The sequence below is a fragment of the Mugil cephalus genome, chromosome 11 (assembly GCF_022458985.1).
Source record: "Mugil cephalus isolate CIBA_MC_2020 chromosome 11, CIBA_Mcephalus_1.1, whole genome shotgun sequence".
Classification (NCBI taxonomy): Eukaryota; Metazoa; Chordata; class Actinopteri; order Mugiliformes; family Mugilidae; genus Mugil; species Mugil cephalus.
The window spans coordinates 7,840,945-7,859,343 of NC_061780.1; the positions used below are offsets into that span (position 1 = coordinate 7,840,945).

Sequence of the window (18,399 nt, forward strand, 5' to 3'; positions counted from 1 at the left end):
GTGCCATGATGAGGTTAAAAGAGGGGATTACACCAAAGTCAGCGTCTGAAGGACTCGGCATTACTGCCACTCTGTGGAAGAACTTTGTACCTACAGTCGAGGGTTTACGAAGCTGAGAGGTTTGTGAGAGGAATAAATAGAAACATGTCAAGATCATTATTCACAGTCTTCTGAGGTCAACTTCAGGTGTCTGATATCTAATCTAGAACTACATGTTCTGTTAAACAATACATAGATATGTGTATATATATGTGTGTGTGTGTGTGTGTGTGTGTGAATGTGTATATATATATGTGTGTGTGTGTGTGTGTGTGTGTGTGTGTGTGTGTGTGTATGTGTATATATATATGTGTGTGTGTTTATATATATGGTAACACTGAACTGAAATAAAGATCAAGAACGTTATTTTTCAATAACAGATTCTAAAAAAATGTTAAGACTGTGACTTGACTAGGACAACCTCAAAAGGGTAAAGTTAATTATTTCAAAGTACATTACTTAATAGGTTAGGCACAGTAACACATGTGCACACTCCCTTGCCACTTTATTAGGTACGCCTGTTCACCTGTTAACACAAATAGTAATCAGTCAATCACATGGCTGTAGTTTAATGCATTTATTCATGTAGAGGTGACCAAGACAACTTGCTGAGGTTCAAACCAAGCATCAGAATGGAGAAGAAAGGGGATTTAAGTGACTCTGAACATGGTATGGTTGTTGGTGCCAGACGGGCTGGTCTGAGTATTTCAGAAATTGCTGATGCACTGGGATTTTCACTCACAACCATCTCTAAAGTTTACAGAGAATGGTCTGGAAAAAAAAAAAGAAAATATCCAGTGAGCAGCAGTTGCGTGGTTGATGCGAGAGGTTGGGGGAGAATTGTCAGACTGGTTGGAGATGATAGAGAGGCAACAGTAACTCAAATAACAACTCGTTACAACCAAGAAATGAAGAATACCATCTCTGAACACACAACACGTCCAACCTTGAAGAAGACGGGCTACAGCAGCAGAAGACCACACCGGGGACTACTCCTGTCAGCTAAGAACAGGAAACTGAGACTACAGTTCACACAGGCTCAACAAAACTGGGCAATAGAAGATTGGAAAAACGTTGCCTGGTCTGACAAGTCTCAATTTCAGCTGAAACATTTGGATGGCAGGGTCAGAACTTCCTGTAAACAACATGAAAGCATGGATCTAGCATGGTGAGAGGAATGTTTATATATATCATTTCTTTTATTAGAACCGAAGCAGGTTTGCTTCATGAAGTCACTGAATTTTTAACTAAACTAGTGTCTGTGAATGCTCCATAGGTCAATCCAACAAAACAAACCACGAAAAGACAGTTTTTAATTTAACTTGCACTGTGTTTTATTTTTTCAACAATGCTGAAGTGTAGTTTACAACAGAAGTTGGTAAGTTCACACCGAGACAAACTTCAGACCATAACATGGTAAAAGTTGTGCGTGTTTATAGTTTAAGATATTAACACTGACATCAGTGATAATGATGATGTAGGAATTGTTTGCCAACATGACATTAGTCAAAGAAAAGAGGTAAAAGATGCAAGTAACGCAATATCCTGTAGTTAACTGTCCAGACTGCAGAGGTTGGTGACTTCAGATCTTCCCTGGGAAGTTTCCATTCTCCATCTGCTCATCCCATTTAGAAACCTGCAGAAGACATTGGGAAAAATAATCAAATCAAAAACAGTTCACGTTAAAAGACGGTCTTTATTGTTTGCAATATAATACAAAATATAAACAAGTGAAAAATACAAGATAACATATGTAACGTGATATATACAGTCAGAATTAAGTATGAAGGTTGTACGTATATTAATAAATACAGGGAGACGGTGTGTAGTGGAACTAGTGCAAAATGACAACGCTAAGCTTCATGCAAACCGCCAGAGTAAACTTACACATGCCAATTCATTCTTGACCTTGGAAACAATGTGTGAGAAGAACTGGCCACACTGATCTTAGAGTTTCAAAACACCAACTTGGAACAAAGGTTCCATTACTCCATATTCGTAAATATATGATGGAGAAGAGACACGAAAAAATAAATCATGCAGATTTATGTATAACTCAGAAAACCTTAGACTAGTGACACCTGACTAAAAATCTGTTATCAAATTGAAAATATTTGCAGGAAAGCATTTAAAATGGTTAAATCCTATGACTTACCCAGCTCACGGGGCAGAGGCTCTTGTAAACCCTCTGGTACCATTCACAGGGGGTCACATCCTGGTCTTTAGCGGACAGGGCCTTGTTGCACCTGTGAAAGTCTGAAGCAGGAAGGAGAAAAAAAAAGCATTGTAATATTGCTTGCCGTTAAACAGTTTAAACTGCTGCGTCTCTGCTGTGTCTTATTGACATGTGATGACAACATATTGACCAGTGTCCTCACCCAGGTAGTTCTGGTAGCAGTTACGGGTCTGGTTGGTGTTGGGGAAGCGGGCGTCAAAGGGAGCCGTCCTGTAGTTTTTGATCTTCTCCTGAACAGTCTCAGACATGTTTGCTAAGCTTCAGTCAGACGCCTGAAGGATACTGGAATAAGACACAACTTGGGTTAATGCACTGTGAAACAAGTTCATTCAAATGTCAGACGACGCCAAGTTCATTAAAGGACATCTAAATAATAACAGCTGAGGGTGCAGACGTTAGCGTGCTAAGCTACACTGCCCCTAGCGAGTTGAGGTAAATTTAGCTTCAGTTTTTAATATTTTGCCGTTGATTTGTGGTTAAAGATAAGAAAACACCGTAACACAATGAAATATGAGACTTGTGATACACCTAAACTGAACACCAGTTCGCAGTAGCATGTTCATGTAGTTAGCCCACGCTAGCTGTTAGCTAGCCGCAAACAAGACGGTTAGCGGCCTCGATATAAACACATAGTGGTTGTTAGAGTTGATTAAGATAGGATTAAAAAGAGAACGTCTGATGAGAAAGAATCTCAAATTAAGTATAAAACAACAACGATTTCGACATTACTGAGAACTAACCTTGGGTCGTTTCTAGTTGTGTCCTCTCTGGCAAAAGGTCCTTCCTCTCCGCCGCGCAAGGGATTCTGGGATATGAGGAGGAGGAGACGCGTCTGCTTTTGACAGCAGTAGTATGCAGCACACACATAGTATATACAGCACACGTACAGTAGCACTAATATATACAGCAGCATGCATACAGTAGTATATACAGCAGTATACAGCACACATAAAGTAGTACACAACAGTATCCCAGACACATAGAGTAGTATATCTAGCAACGCACATATAGTATACAGCAGTATACTGCATGCACACAGTACTATATACAGCACACACACAGTAGTAAAGTTTAACTGATCTATAACAAAGGTAATGGCTTGTCCTCTCTTTCAGTTACATCGTTTTTCAAAACATAAAAATAAATAAATAAATAAATCTTTGATTTCGCATCAGTCAATCAAATTTAACTAAATATCATCCAAGAAAAATTGTTTATTGGTTTTCCTGGATCAAATAAATTTGATAAAATCTGGCAGATACTAGTAACACTGCACAGAGACTCAACTGTCTCAACTCCAGTGGATTGTTGTAGACATATAAACCTTCATTATGACATGGCTTCAGTTACAGCAGAAATACCTGGCTGCCAGACAACAACAAGTAGCAACTGCTGAAGACTTCTTCACTTTGCCACATATTATGCTTTTTGATATGACTGAACATCACTCACTGCAGCACTAATTGGTTTCGAGTTGAGCTGCCCTCAAGATAAACCCAAATTACAATACTTATCCTGTAACATAATCCGTTTCTCTGCTGTCTATCTGTATCTGCTGTCTACGCTCACATTTTACAGGATATTACCTCAGTTTTTGCTTCTGCCCCAGAGCCACAATACTATCCATTAACAGCATACCTTTCATATGTTTGGGCTTCACCTGGTTCTAAACATGTTGAGTCAGAAAAGATCTGTTAAGTCAACATTAGGTCTGATGGAAGCAAAAACACCTGCCAATATATAATCACTTGTTCCCAGTGTCTCTGCAGGTTCTCGGGTTGCATATGATGATTTATCCCCAAAACAAAGCTGAAACAAAAGTAATTGGATGTGGAAGGTGTCTTGAAGGCATTTAATCATTCATCCAACTAAAGAGACTGTTTGGATGAGTGGCAAAACATGTACAAGCAACCCACCAAATCCAGCTGCTCTTGTTTAAGTTTTTTTTTCTTTGCAATAGTTTATAGTATTTTCTTATATATATAATTATTAGGTCAAACGTAGCATAAGGGAAAAAATGACATAAAGCAGCATCTTCCTAGTGTGTGGCCCATTCATTTTACTGTAATAATGTAATACTATTGAAATTTTATCTATATGTTTACAAACATTTAAACGTATCTGCTCTCTTACTTCACTTAATGGAGGTAACAGTGGAACAAACCTATTGGTGAATTTGGTGTAGTGATGTTCCCTTCAGATGGCCGAGCCCCAGAACTGGGACACCTCTACAGTGTCCTTTCTCTTTCCATCAACTTCCTCCTGTTGAAGACCAAGTCAAAGATCACAGGTGTCTCCTTCTAACTTCCCGTCTCGCTGTGTGTGTTTCCTTCATCCTCTTTTCGGCAATAACTTCTAGGCTTTTGTGATGCACGGTGAATGATTTCTCACCACAACCTATAACACAAAAACAAACAACACCAGGATCAGATGTCCCTTTATAATCCGTGGAGGCTCTTTGGCCCAGTTTCAAGTAACTTCATTAGAATAAAACAGAGAAGCACATTTTTGTTTTATCCAGGCGGATCATCAAGTAGATATCTGGATTAAAGTGCGCTGAACAATAGCGTATAGAATATTCCCAAGAAGGTCTCAAACGCATACGTGCGTGTAAATTTACCCTTCCCTCACTTTCCACCAATCTCTCCCTCTCTTTTTCACTCAGTCAGGATATAGGTGTTGTCCAAAGCAAAGGAAGGAAATTCTGTCACTTAGAACAATGGGCCCGTTTCTCTATGTATAGACCCAGAGAGCTGAGAGCCACAGGGAGGGAGGCAGCCGATCTTGCTCAGGCAGAAAGTAAAACTAAAAAGGATAATTAGTTAAGAAAAGATTAAGCGAATGGACATTTAAAAGCAGAGATGTCTACAGTATGTACCTCTCTGAGGAGCTGAGCCCGTCTGAAAATGGATTTTTGTCGTAAGGAGAAGGAAACGTACAAATTTTTTAGGATACTTTGAGCGGCGTGTTTCTATTTTGGTGGCAAACGATAACACACAAAGAAATCAGAAGTGATTGTGGGTAAGTTTTTTTCTTTTTTCAAACCAAATCTTGTGACTCTCTTTTTTGTATGAGTTTTGAGTAAAGAAGAGGAGGCCTGTAAAAAAAAAGAAAAACACCACATTTCCTGCCTTAAGTAGCACAAAAAACTATTCTAAAACATGCGCGCTCTTAAATTGTCGTGAGCATTTTGACAATAACTGATAATGTACATTGAAGTGTTGCTGAGAAATGGACAGGCAGTGACCTTTGGAGTGGGATTTTCCCTGTCACTGCGACAGCTGGGCCCGAGTCCTGCAAAACATGCTTCCTGTTTGAGAATGGGAAATACAAACTCTGATTTCCAGGGGCTGCTAGGGTGGGTGGGTTAATTTAATTTGTTTGTTTTCACCATGTTGACAACCTGCTGAAGGTATCCTGTTGATATTTTTGAGGGTTACATCATTCCATTGTTATATTGTTTCATTTCTGGGATTGGTGACTCTCATCCTTTGGCGTAGCATGAAGGTAGATTAGGGCAAACATTTTATTTATCTTAAAATACGGTGGACTATTAAACAGAAAAAAGTAATTTCTCCTCAATATGTGCTATCTTCTTTGTCAGATGGAGGGTTCTGGCAGTCCTCGCTTCAGAAAACTCCATTTCCCAGTGGGTTTGTGGATCAACTCCCCGAGGAAACACTTTGCCAAACTAGGTGGCCGTTGGCCCAGCGCTGTCTCTGTCAAGTCAGTCTGAAGTTGTTTAACCCAATGTTGTGTCTCCTGTTGTTTTGTCATGTATACACGTATACAGTTCAGTGCCTGATGAGTATTGTTGAATGAACAGTTTGTTATCTTATCTTATTGAGGTCATTAGTACGATTACTGAACCTTCCCTGTTTAATTTTAGTCCTTGTTGGTCAGTCATAATTCACAGCTGACTGGTCCCTTCCTCTCTCCTTCCTCTCTCCTCCATCTGTCTTCCCCTCCTCTGTTGTTCCCAGGTCGACTACCAGCTCTGACGCAGCCTCCCTCCACGAGGCCCCCTCTGCTCCTTCCTCTTCCCTTTCTAACTCTACCCCCTCGCTGGCTTCCCCTACCCAATCCCCATCTCCTTCCCCGGCCTTCCTCAGGCCGCGGCCTGCTGGGCCTCAGTCCCGCACAAAGCGCCTTTCCCATCTCTTCCTGCGGGGGCGTTCCAACAGCGACCGGGACCGGGCCGTAGGGGAGAGGGAGAGAGAGGTTTGGGCCCATTCGGCTGCCCCCTCCTCCCACCATTACTTGCCCCCTGCCTCTTCCTCCGCCCCAGGCCTGATCAAGATCTATGGGGATGCTCTCTCCAGTGGAGCCAACTATCGCTCCCTGCTGGCCAACATTCACTCTACAGCCAGGCAGCTAATCGCCCAGGTCATCACTCGCTACACCGAGAGAGAGAGGGAGGAGACGGATGACGCAGGTAGGAGAGAGGGAAATTCTCTCTCGTATGGACCTCTACTGCAATCATTGCTGAGAAATGTTTGCTCAAAAACTTTTGACCAGTTGGGAATTACTTAAACAAAAAGGCCGGTGTTATGGAAAAATAATTACCCTCCCCCTCGTCTACCCTTCCTCCATTATCTTCTAGTTCTCCAAAAGCACAGCCCTGAGGACTTCCTGCTGTGTGATGTCATTGGAAAGCCCATCCAGCAACCAGATGGAGCTATCAAATGGGAGACAGAGTGCCGGAGAAGCGTTGCCCCATGGGAATGTCCTTTGTTGTTGGTGGACATGTGGAGGCCTAAGGATGGATTTGAGCGGCGCTTTGAAATCCAAAGGAAAGAAGACTATGAGAGAGAAGAGAGGGAGAGGGAGAAGGAGCGTGAGAGGGAGGGAGAGAACTACCAAGGTATGTTTAAGACTCAGCAGGCAGGTATGGTGGCACGCAACGGGCAATTTGGCCCTCGAACACAGGGAAAAACTTATAGATGTTCTGATTGTCTGGGCAACAGGTGTGCGCTGGCGGCGGAGCAGGATGATGTCAGGTGGCGGACCGGAGGAGAGTGAGCGTGGTCACCGTGGAAGAAACACAGAGCTCAGGAGGAGCATCAGTGACATGAACCTGAGCCTGCGTCGTCGCCAAGGAAACAACGTCAGCAATGAAGGCCGTGGTTCTGGCAACCGACCTAACAACAGTGGAGTGACGCACGACAGGAAGAACATCGTGAGCATGATCAACCCCCAGCCAGGAGAGGTACACGGAAGAGGATGATGCATTTAAGAAAAACTGAAGTAATCGTGCATTCGGTTTCTAAATGTCACATCTTGAACCTTTTTGTTACAGATAAGAGCATCAAAAGCGGAGGCTAAGGTTGGATGGACGAACCAGGAGGATGAGAGGGACTACTCCACCTGTGACCTGGAAGTGATGTCACAGAGTTTGATCCTTCCACCCACAGACCGGCCCTACTTCCTGTTGCTGCAGGGTTACGATCAGAGCAAGGCAAGACATGCTGACAGATGATATCACACACACAAATACTCACAAACAACACCCCCACACACGTATCACTATGTAAACACATGAACACAAACTGACACACACACACACTGCCACATATACTTTTATAGCAAGGTGCATGTGATCTTCAACACATCCACACACCCTGTACGTGACATCATACCTGCATGTCTGCAATCACCGAATACCATCGGGTTTCCATTCCTCCCCAAGCTTCGCCTATTCACCGTCCAGCACAAAACAGCCTCAGACAAACACAATGCCTCAGCAGTTTATCCACCGAATGCACAAAAGCCCTCTGTGTACATCACTCCATCTCACACAATGACCTCACACAGGTCCCCATTGTAGCAAACTGTGACACACTTCATACCTTATCGGCCGGCTTCTGATGCATGATATAAACTATATCTATATCACTTAAAAGATAAAAGACCTCCCTGACTCTCCACTGTGTGTTTTGTTTAGGATTTTGTTTTGTACATCATGACGGGACATACACATGTGTTTGGGAGGAAACCCACAATGAGGGAGAGGGAGAAGGACAGAGAGAGAGAAAGGAAGGGGAAGAGGCCTCTGAAGGTGGACACGTTCCTGTCTGCTCCTGACCTTCTGGCCAGACACTTGCTGATCAGGAGAGACTCTGCTGTTCCAGAGACGCCCACTGGACAAGGTGCCAACGATCCGGCCTCACGTCATGTTTAGATCCATGTTGCCGTTAATTGGGTGTCATACAAAATGTATCTGTGCATCTACACAAGGTGCAATCCTTATGGGATTATTTTTTTGTAATATCTGTGCAAATGTCATTTTATCCCAGCTCTGATGCGGCCCTTCAGAGGAGGCGCAGTTACACACAATGGAGTGGCCCTTTACAGAGAGACCGCCCTAAAGCCCGGAGATGTGATTGGTCTGGGGAACCACTTCCTCTTCTTGTACCGTGACCCCCGTGTGACTCCAGCCCCACCGCTGGCATTGACCCTGCCGTGGCAGGCTGATACCTCCACCACCTGCTGCCCTTCAGGTTTGCTGGACAGACAGGAAACACTGAGGCAGTACCTGGGATCGACTGAGGCGGTTTTGAAATTCCACCCTCGTCACGCAGACGCCTTGTTACAGGTGAGAGAGGTAGACGGTGGGCTTAAATAAACACTTAACTGTGTCTGACTGTAGTTATCTAGTAGGAAATGGGCTTTGACGACATATATCACTGTTTATCTTTGTACTTTTCTCTTAGGAGATAATCTCCAAAAATTCCTCTCCAGACTCTGGTGGTGGGCCTTTAGCTCCAGCGTATCTCCTGTCAATCATGATAGATCACGCCTCGAAACACCTGGACCCAGCTCTCACACCACAGATACTACTCAAGTCAGCCAATCTAATAAAAGAAATTGTCTGGGTGAGTGAAAAATAAATAAATACAAAATAAAACCTGCAACAAACGCAAGCTGTGTCAGGCTCATTAAGTCCGTATTGGACAAATTAAAAACCTGCAGGTGGAGCTAGAGGACAAATCAGCGGGACTCATCCTCTGGAGACTATGAATCTCGCTGTGAATTTTCAAAGTAATTCATCCAGTACTTCGTTAGTTTGGACCAAAGTGATGGACTAACGGGCAGAGGCATTCTGCCAGCGTAACCACACACACACAGAAAGGAACCAATAGCTTAAGGTATAAAATATTGCTGTAAAGCAACTTCATAACATATTTCAGAGGCCACGGATGGCTAATGGCTAACAGAAAGAATGGCCTGTGCTTTTTTCGTTCTTTCTTTCTTTTTTTTTGATTGTATTTCATGACATTATGACCCAGACCGTGCTTAAACAAACTTGACCTAAAATCATAAGGTAGGCAGATTGAGATTGCCACTTTCGGTCTGAGAGAAAACCAGCAGACAGACATATGCCCTTCATTGCGGCCTGCTGGGTTCGTGAACAGGAGCAAGGATGAGCTGATGTCACTTCCCTCCTCCTGGAAAATGTGGTGTAATTGTCCTGGCTGCAGGGCTTGACTACCCCCACCCCCACCCCCCTTCCTCCACCTCCACACTGAGATGTCTCTCCTGTCTTCTGTCTCCAACTCTCTTTACAGGATAACATTAAGGAATTTGGGGATAAGCATCCCACGCAAAAGTAAGAACATTTTTGGTCTACGTAATGTTTCCTCTGTTTAGAGATCTCCTGCTGAGTGATTTATGATACATTTGTGCTCGTGCTGTTATGTCTCTGGTAAATTTTTGTGGTATGATGAAAGCATTGTAACAGGGTGATGTTGAAAAATGTCTTGAATATAAGTGGATAAAAATACCTCTGACTATTTTTATGTGCAGTATGGTGTGTCTCTCCTTTAAAGCGCAAACACAACACTGACAGGAGAATGTTCACAATGATTATACAGCTAACATAACTTTTGCCTAACATAAATGCTGTGTCCAGTTCAACAGAGCAAGAGGGAGAGATAAGCATGCCGAACGTCCTGAAACTGTCGTCCGACCTTCGACCCCTCATGTTCTGGATGTCAAACGCCACAGAGCTGCTCAACTTCTTCCAGGTCAAAGTTGAAACCATGGAGAAAGAGTGGGAGTTTGAAGGTGAGAACAGCAGAATTATTGTCAAAATCACGTCCAGAGGCTTGACAGCTACACGTACATTACCACTTTGCAAGGCCTCCGTGTAGAAATGCAAGCAGACACAGAGTCTGTAATTGATCCTAATGATCGGTTGTTTGAAGCCCCCGGGGATCCAGTTTTGACAGCTGACATGGACACCTGCTCAGAAGCTCTGGCACAGCTGGATGACGTCATTATGCACACCTTCCAACAGTGTGTATATCACCTCACCAAGGTAAAAAAAAAATGTCATGTTGAATGTCTGAGTTAAACTGTTACTTTAAAACGCCACTTCTAATTAAACTTAGGCAGCAGAATGTCTCTAGGAAGACATAATGCATATAGTTTTTTCTGGAACTGTCTCACCGCCACCCACAATTTGTTTTAATTCTTTCCAGCTGTGAGGCAGCTCCGCTATTTCCTTCATGACTTGTATCGTTGCAGAACAGTTCACTCACAATTCGACCATATTTAGGCCTTACTACCTCATTTTGACGCTTTCACAAAACCAGCTGCTTAGAAGGTAGTATGGATTTTGCGCTGCTAGATGCTAACGTATTCACAATGCTAGCAATGATCAGCCACAACATTAAAACCACTGAGGTTTTAAGGGAGAGGGGAAATTCAGTGTTAGTTCAGCGTTCTGCTGGGAAATATTTGGACCTGGCATTCATGTGGATGTTACTTCAGATATGTAGCACCCATCTAGACCAGACCATACCAGGCACCCCCATCCCATGGCAATGACACTCCTTGATGGGACACAGGACACGCTCACAGGACATTCCAATGCGTCACAACTGTTATGGCAGCAAAGGGCGAACCAATAAAATATTAGGACATAATGTTAAGCCTCATCAGTGTATCAGGTCGCTACAGTTTTTTTTTTTACCATGTCATTGGGCATTTTGTGATGAATGCTAGTTTAAAAGACCTGATGGCCGCACCAGAAGGAAAATCAGTTCACCAGTGGACACCAATGGAGTGGCTAAAAATTAAAAACAAAACTCTGTCTCCTTCCCGGTTACAAATTAGCTCAACCTTCTCTCCTTTCTGTCCACAAAGACCCTCTACTCACTTCTTCCAGCGCTGCTGGACACCAACCCATTCTCCAGTGAGGACAAAGAGAAGGACAAGGATGGAGCTCACAGTGCAGATGGCGAGGAGAAGAGAGAAGGAGAAGGAGAGGTGGACGACGTGTCCGCCTTGCCGCCCAAGGTCGCTGGACTGGTGGAAGTGTACCGCTGTTCTTTGATGCTATCGCGGGAGGCGTGTCTTTCTCCTCCACTAACCTCTCAGACCTTCGGCTACCTCTTCTTCTTCACCAACACCTCTTTGCTCAATACTCTGCTGGAGAGAGGTGAGGTGAACTGTGGATTAAAGAAATGTGTTATTAAGAATTAATGTTCTTGTCTGGATAAGAGGAAGATTCTTTCTTTTGTTCTCAGGAAATTGCATATTTTCACTCTCTTTTTCTTTCAGATGGACTGTTTTCATGGTCCAGAGCGGTCCAAATTCGTACAAACTTGGACCTGGTTCTGGACTGGCTTCAGGGAGCAGGGCTAGGAGACATAGCGTCTGAGTTCATGAAGAAACTGTCGATCACGGTCAACTTCCTGTGCATTCCCAAGACCCGTCTCATCCAGGTAACATGGCTACATGCGCAGTACAAACGTCTTTTATTATTCGAGAATTACCCAGTATTATCTTCTCCTCTTTTCTCCTCCTCCAGTCATCCTGGACTAGTCTACAAGAGGACCATGCCTTGTTAAGTCCTTCTCAGTTACACCACCTGCTCACCCATTACAAACTGGGACCGACCAGAGCCCCACCAGCATCCTGGGCTCCACCTCCCGGCACAGAGCTTAGCGGAGGTCACAAATAAATTAAATACAGACAATTCAAACATTTGTGAAATAATGAAACCGTGAGATTTGATATAACCGTTTATAATTCTGTTGTCATCTTTTAGACATCTTTGAGAGCTTTCTGGACCATCCTCCTCTTATTCTGCCAAATGAGACTCCACGCCTCGACCTCTCCCAGCCAATCCCGAGCCCTGAGCTCCAAAAGGAAGTTACACGTCTCCGCACCTTCTTGTGGGGACTCGACCAGGACGAGCTCCCTGCCAATCAGAGGACTCGACTTTGAGGAAGCCCATATTTGTCTCTCTGTGGAAGTTTCTTAGAAGTAAAACAGATATTGCCAGAAACAGCACACTGTACACCAGAAAAATGCAGACATTTATTCTGCCTTTTATCGCCTGGTTGTTGTTTTTCATTTTCATAACATTTCATTTATTCATTTAGTTATTGTGAAGTAAAAGAAATATATTGGCTTAGGTATGTCTTTATAGGATTTATTTTAAAGCAGGGAGTGAAACCTCATGTCTGCTGGGCCATGTAGTGTAATGCTTTACATGGCTGTTTTACTTGGCTTCCATGTATGTTTTCAAACTGTTTGTTTTTAATAAAACGGTGAATTCTGGTCTACAAGACTTACAGTTTCCGTATGGTCTTTGACAGGCTTGTTTCCCACAGCAGGGCCCCTGGGGCTTGGCACTCGCCTGAGCTTACTTACCAAAGAAATATTCCACAAGGTGGCGATGCAGGACTCATTCCCCGCTGACGTTAAATGATGAGTCTGCAGGTTGCTTGACTAAGGGGGTGATCATACAGCTACATTATCGTTTGCTCCAAAGGCACACTCTCATTTCCTGTAATAACGGTAACATTGTATGCAGGGTCATGACTCAGGAAAGCAAATGAGACTGTGACGACCACACGCAAAGGCTACCTTGACCAAGGTAAGCTGTCGTAAAGGCCAAAGCTGGTGACTTAAAAGCAGGGGAGAATTTAATTTCCCTTTGGTTGATGTGACACACCGATTGGTAGGGTTTCCACTTTCATTAATGTGGTACAATCCTCTGGCCCTATAAAGAACAGTCAAGCTCATTAGGCATAAAGTAGCCGGTAGCTGTCATGAACAGACAGCAGACAGGTGATATCATCATCAGAGTGAGTAATTTGAATTCGTTTCTGTCACAATTTTGTCATAACCAGTCAGATTCACTGTCTAGCCAGCCAGACGTCTACAGAACGCAGTTCACCACTTTATTTGTTTTGAGAGTGAATCCCTATGACGTCTCAGAAAACTCAAGCTATCATGCTCCTTCTCTGGCGTGCGGCCAAATGGCTTCCTTTCTTCCGGTCAGCTCCACAGATCAGTTCCTTTACGGTAAAAAGCCCAAAAAAACACCAGTCCCGTGAGAAACCCCTGCTTACATCACCACTGTTGCCTCCGGTTCTGTCTCCCCAATTTCTTACAGTGCTGACATCAAAAAACATGCTATTGAGAAGGACCGGTTATAGATTATGAATCACGAGGAGAGGCTCCCTGTGGTTACATGTATCAATTAGGTGATTGTAATCACTCTCATTTGAAATTCAATGTGGTGTATGAGTGAGAGTGAGACTGTGTTTGTGTGCTAATTTCAACTTTCCAGTAATGCCATACAGATGTAGACTGTAGCTTTATAATTAAACACAGATGCTTCAGGCTGGTATAGGTCCATGGTGATTGTGATAGTACAGTAGTCTGTGGGACAGTATGGTGACCAATGTCTGAGTACCACTATATATCATGTAAGGTTTAGTAAGCATGTGTCACACACACAGTTTTCTGTGATCTCGATCACTGACGCACAGCAAATGTCATACACACTTTCACCCAGAAATGCTCAGTCACAAACACATTTTCTCCGTCTCACACACACGCATTAAGTAGACTCCTTTACCCAGGTGCAGAGTTCCACACCTGTTGTAGCAGCTCTCTGTAATTAGCTCAACACAATTATCATTGGTGGATAGAAGGAGGGGGTGAAGACAATGGGGCAGTTATTCTGTCTCTATCATCTCCTTCTCTCGCCCTGCTGTCGAGTAATGAAAGATTCTTCCCTTCTTCAAAGAGACGGAGTTTCCTACAAAACAGCTGAGTCAGAGGAGAAAAGAGGGAAGGATGAAAAGAAAAGGGGAACAGTAGGGAGGCAAGCGTGGTAATGCAATGCTGCTGGTGTGAGGCCCAGTGGACCACAGTGATTGTGTTCATTGTTGTACACACAGGAGTCATTTTCAGGAACCAGAAAAAGCCTGTGGCACTCACACTTAACGATAACTGCTACAACCTGGCAAGGCCTCAGTATCTATTTGTGATCTGGTAACACTTTACCTGAGCACTGCGTCATCCTAAAGCCTGCAGAATAAGGAGGTTTTTCAAGTCATATGTCAGGCGAAAAGGTCAGGCTGTATGGTGACCACGGGGTCACTGAGGAAGGCTGTGACACATATTCTATCCGGTAAAAAGGAGAGAGTGTTAAGTATGAAGTCGCAGGAATCTGGTTTCTCATTTTTGGGTCTCAGACTGAAAATATTTAAAAAACCTGGCAGGATGAGAGACAGTCACCAAAGACTTGGAGCTACAATGAAGCAGAGTGAGTTCGGAATAATGTGCATGGCCCCAGATTCCTTTGCTAAGGCCAGAAAGGAAACAAGAGAACAAGGAAATCTCTGCTGGGTCACAGGCAAAAAAAAAAAGAAAAAAGAAAAAAAAAACAGACTGAGAGAGTAGGAGTTGGTGTGAGGTTTGAGATGACTGAAGAGAAGGTCAGAGGTGCTGGGAGGGAAATCTGTCAGACGCAGACAGACGACAGACTGTGGCTGAGGTTGGAGATGGGGAGACTCGTGGACGAAATGGACAGCAGAGCCTCAGTGAGGTGACTAAAAGGCCAAGAGAAAAGCCTTGGTCTTTCTCAACGGACAGATCTGTTTACTCCTGGTTACGTCACCCGAACGTGTAACACACACATAAACTCACATGGGGCACACATGCATGCACCTACACACCAGTGCATACGAGCACACGCAGGTATATAAAAGAACCCCTGTGAGGTCAGATCCACCAAGCTGAGGCTGTCCACTGTTAGTGGGGCTATCCAGCTAAGCCTCACAGTCTCACTGGCAGCTACAACCACCACCACCAACCACTGTACCATACCCTGCCCTGCCCTGCCCCGGCCTTCAGTCCACTGGCGGCTGTCTGTCCTGACCTGCTGCTTCTGGTTGTCTGAAGCAGTAGCACGCTTATGTGTGCGCTGTTCCATTTGGGACAAAGCCAGTGGTGCCAATTTGGACCGGGCAGTCCTGTCCTCATCTACCTTTTCCCTCATTTCGTCTGCTATCCTCCTGTTTTCCCCGTCTTTCTCTCTTTCTCTGTCCCTCGTTCTTCCTCAGTTCGTCTCTCTCGGGCCGGGGGGCCTGTGGGCCTGTGGGTAGGGGCCTTATTCCATCAGCCTGGGGCTTCTGTCAGAGGCTTGTTCCATTTTGCGTCATGGTGTTGACTGAGCGGACCCCACACTTAACTCCCATAGAGCTATGGGGTTGGGCGGCAGGGCGGCCGGCGCGGGCTAACGTGGCCCCGTGTTCAGCGTGGTAATCTGATGGCCATGTTTATTTTATGTAGCGCTGCTTTGATGGCGCAGAAAAAGTCTTTGGGCTTTTTGTTTCAGCACTTTCACTGCCAGGTCAGAGGTGCTCGCCGTGGTTACGCTCAGGAAGAATAATATTTGCCCTTATATTCACTCCAAACAGGCTTTTTTCCATATTAGTGTCAGGGATACTCTCTGGGTTTCTGCCTTCCACTGATTCGGCACATTGGAGGTGAAGGGTGGCAGGGGGCCGCACCTCAAAAGCATCACTCCCCGGAGGATAGCAAAGGTGTTCCTCGGGTCGTCTCCAGGGCCTGTTCTTATACCCCTGAGTGAACCCCCTGTCACACTCACATGAGGTCCTGAGAGACAGCCCGGCAGACATATATATAAGTCCCAGTAGTGAAGGAAAACACACACATAAACACATGAAAACACTCCCTCCTGCTTGGCTGCCCGAGGCTCCACCTCAGCTGTCAGTCGTCCAAACTTCCCAGGGGTTCTTTCTAATTGAGTTACTAAAAAACTCCTTCTTGTCTGCCTGAGCCCTTTCACTGCCTCACCTCAAAACTCACACACCCACCTATCTGCCTTATGTCAGCTGTTTCAGATGGGTCGACAAGCCAGGGAACCGCACTAAGTCGTTATGTGAGGTTTTGACCAAAACATACAAGAAAAGGGCAAAACTGTCCACGTTCACTGGATTGAATTCTGACCCCACTTTCTTCCATTCTCATGCGTTGGCCTTCATCTCATTGTTTTTCACTTTATTAAACTCTACTTTGTGGACCTGACCCATGAAAGTTTTCTGGGAGTGGACTTGTGTGTCTTGTAGTCAAGCTTTTCACTTGATTTATTAGTAAATATCTGCTGAGTGAAGGAGCCCAGGCTGTGGTATCGGTGTTATTTACCATATTATTTATCTATCCCAACTTGTTAGATAAGATAACACAGACCCAGGTCTACGCTGTGATCATGATATTGCTGGAACGAGCAACTGCCATACAAGATACGACACCCTGGGGAATTTTATACGGATATGTTTTCATTTCCTTTTAGGTTGTTCATTATTTATGATGTGGATACAGAAACGTCTGGGTTTAGGCCAAATACGAACAATACGCAAACATGCAGAGGCACACACATACCCACCTGCATGCATAAACTAGATCACCATCAAACTCCTTCTCCATTCCTTATCTTTCCATTGGCAGTGAATAGAAGATCATGTACAGTGAGGGCTGTTTACACTTCCTGCCCTGCTCCATATATTCCTTTATCCCCTTTCTCTTCTAACACATTGAAAATGTTTCTTGCCTCCCCCTCGACTGTGAGGTATGTGCTTACTCACAGACGAAGGAGCCCCAGTGATGATGTAATCACAGGGGAAATAGGGAAACAAGTTGGGGGGGAGGGCTACCCTGGCAGGTAATCCAATCCCTCCTGCAGCAGTTTGGCAATTCAAAACAATTACCAACTGCCCACCGCGAAAATCAGCACCAGCAGCCAGACTAAAGGGACGCAGGCTTGTTAGCAGACGCTGATGTAACATCAGATTTAGCAGGTCACTACAAAGGGGACGCTAATCTGGATCAGGGTTTGGTTGCGTTGTGTTTGCTAAACCAAGCCCAAAAGCCTCTCAGATGACATGTGGTGGGAGACAGAAGGAAAGTCAAGACTGTGAGTCATAAAGACGTGCTGTCAGTCAAACCTAAGGACTCACCAGGCAGCAATCTGCCTGTGAGGTGTGTGTCCTCCTCTTCCCACTCAATGCCAGCCAATCAAGGGCTGATTAAAGGGGTCCACCTTTCCTGTGACATGCCTCTATCTCTACGCCTTCTTCCTTTCCCAGTTACACTCATGTCCCTTTAGACAGATGATTGTCTGCTTTATGTCTCTGATGTTGGTATCTTTGTTCAGTCATTCTCTTCCATGGTATCACTTTGTTTTTTCTAATCCACCTCTGTTGGTGCTCATTAGCCCTTTGACCCTTGACAGTCTCACCAATCTATGTCCCACCATCCCAAGCCGTCCTATTCCCTTCTTTCTTTTCTCTCCACATGTGTCACAGCTCCATCGCCGTCATCATGCTGAACTTCCTAGGATACCACTGTCACTATGTTTATTGTCTTAAGAGTCCAACCTAGACCTATGTCTGTCCTGGCTTCCTGTTCCATCTCACCCTCTGTCGTCATCTCTCTCACAGTGAATGTCGGAGCTCCTGTTCTTCCTGGGGTTTAGTTGAGTCTGCCACAGGGAATTTCCTTCTTATCGTTTGCTGAGCCATTCTTTGCATTCCTGGCAAGCTTCCTGGCACTACTGGGGGTCCAGCCACATGCAAGGGTGTCTGTAATACAAGGCAGACGCTGAGGCCAGACATCATTCATACATCCGTGTGACCTTCTGATGAGGATGGACAGTTTGATTAATGAACAGAAGGAGGATGAGGAGCCAAAGAGCGAAAGAAGGGGTGGGTGCATTAAAAGACGGAGACAGCAGGGGTGTAATGATAATGTCTGTGAAGTCCGTGCCAAAAATAGCAAGTCCTGGATAGCAA

At 44.5% G+C, this 18,399-nt stretch overlaps 2 protein-coding genes across 2 annotated transcripts; one reads left to right on the plus strand and one right to left on the minus strand.

The window, feature by feature from the left end:
• Nucleotides 1-1,348: 1,348 nt before the first annotated feature.
• On the minus strand, nt 1,349-3,181 carry LOC125015706 (cytochrome c oxidase subunit 6B1). Its single transcript, XM_047597615.1, has 4 exons — nt 3,016-3,181; nt 2,418-2,557; nt 2,195-2,295; nt 1,349-1,675 (listed from the first exon to the last, which is right to left on the minus strand). Exons 2-4 carry the CDS (start codon nt 2,521-2,523, stop codon nt 1,622-1,624), a joined length of 261 nt encoding a protein of 86 aa, XP_047453571.1. The 5' UTR covers nt 2,524-2,557; nt 3,016-3,181; the 3' UTR covers nt 1,349-1,621.
• Nucleotides 3,182-5,031: 1,850 nt separating this feature from the next.
• Nucleotides 5,032-12,857, plus strand: rasip1 (Ras interacting protein 1). The gene is made up of 16 exons (XM_047599769.1): nt 5,032-5,296; nt 5,880-6,001; nt 6,259-6,710; nt 6,879-7,139; nt 7,243-7,484; nt 7,575-7,733; nt 8,220-8,424; nt 8,572-8,870; nt 8,989-9,150; nt 9,844-9,884; nt 10,188-10,342; nt 10,483-10,595; nt 11,426-11,720; nt 11,843-12,006; nt 12,093-12,234; nt 12,333-12,857. The coding sequence occupies exons 2-16, from the start codon at nt 5,880-5,882 to the stop codon at nt 12,509-12,511; spliced, it is 2,991 nt and encodes a 996-aa protein (XP_047455725.1). The 5' UTR covers nt 5,032-5,296; the 3' UTR covers nt 12,512-12,857.
• The last annotated feature ends 5,542 nt before the right edge of the window (nt 12,858-18,399 follow it).

Excerpts from the sequence above, each read along its gene's own strand:
- LOC125015706 (XM_047597615.1), bottom strand. The coding sequence starts at position 2,523 with ATGTCTGAGACTGTTCAGGAGAAGATCAAAAACTACAGGACGGCTCCC. Across the intron at positions 2,296-2,417 it reads CTGCTACCAGAACTACCTGG|ACTTTCACAGGTGCAACAAG; the intron begins GTGAGGACACTG and ends TTCCTGCTTCAG. Across the intron at positions 1,676-2,194 it reads GCCTCTGCCCCGTGAGCTGG|GTTTCTAAATGGGATGAGCA; the intron begins GTAAGTCATAGG and ends TGTCTTCTGCAG.
- rasip1 (XM_047599769.1), top strand. The coding sequence starts at position 5,880 with ATGGAGGGTTCTGGCAGTCCTCGCTTCAGAAAACTCCATTTCCCAGTG. Across the intron at positions 6,002-6,258 it reads CCCAGCGCTGTCTCTGTCAA|GTCGACTACCAGCTCTGACG; the intron begins GTCAGTCTGAAG and ends TGTTGTTCCCAG. Across the intron at positions 7,140-7,242 it reads GGAGGGAGAGAACTACCAAG|GTGTGCGCTGGCGGCGGAGC; the intron begins GTATGTTTAAGA and ends TCTGGGCAACAG.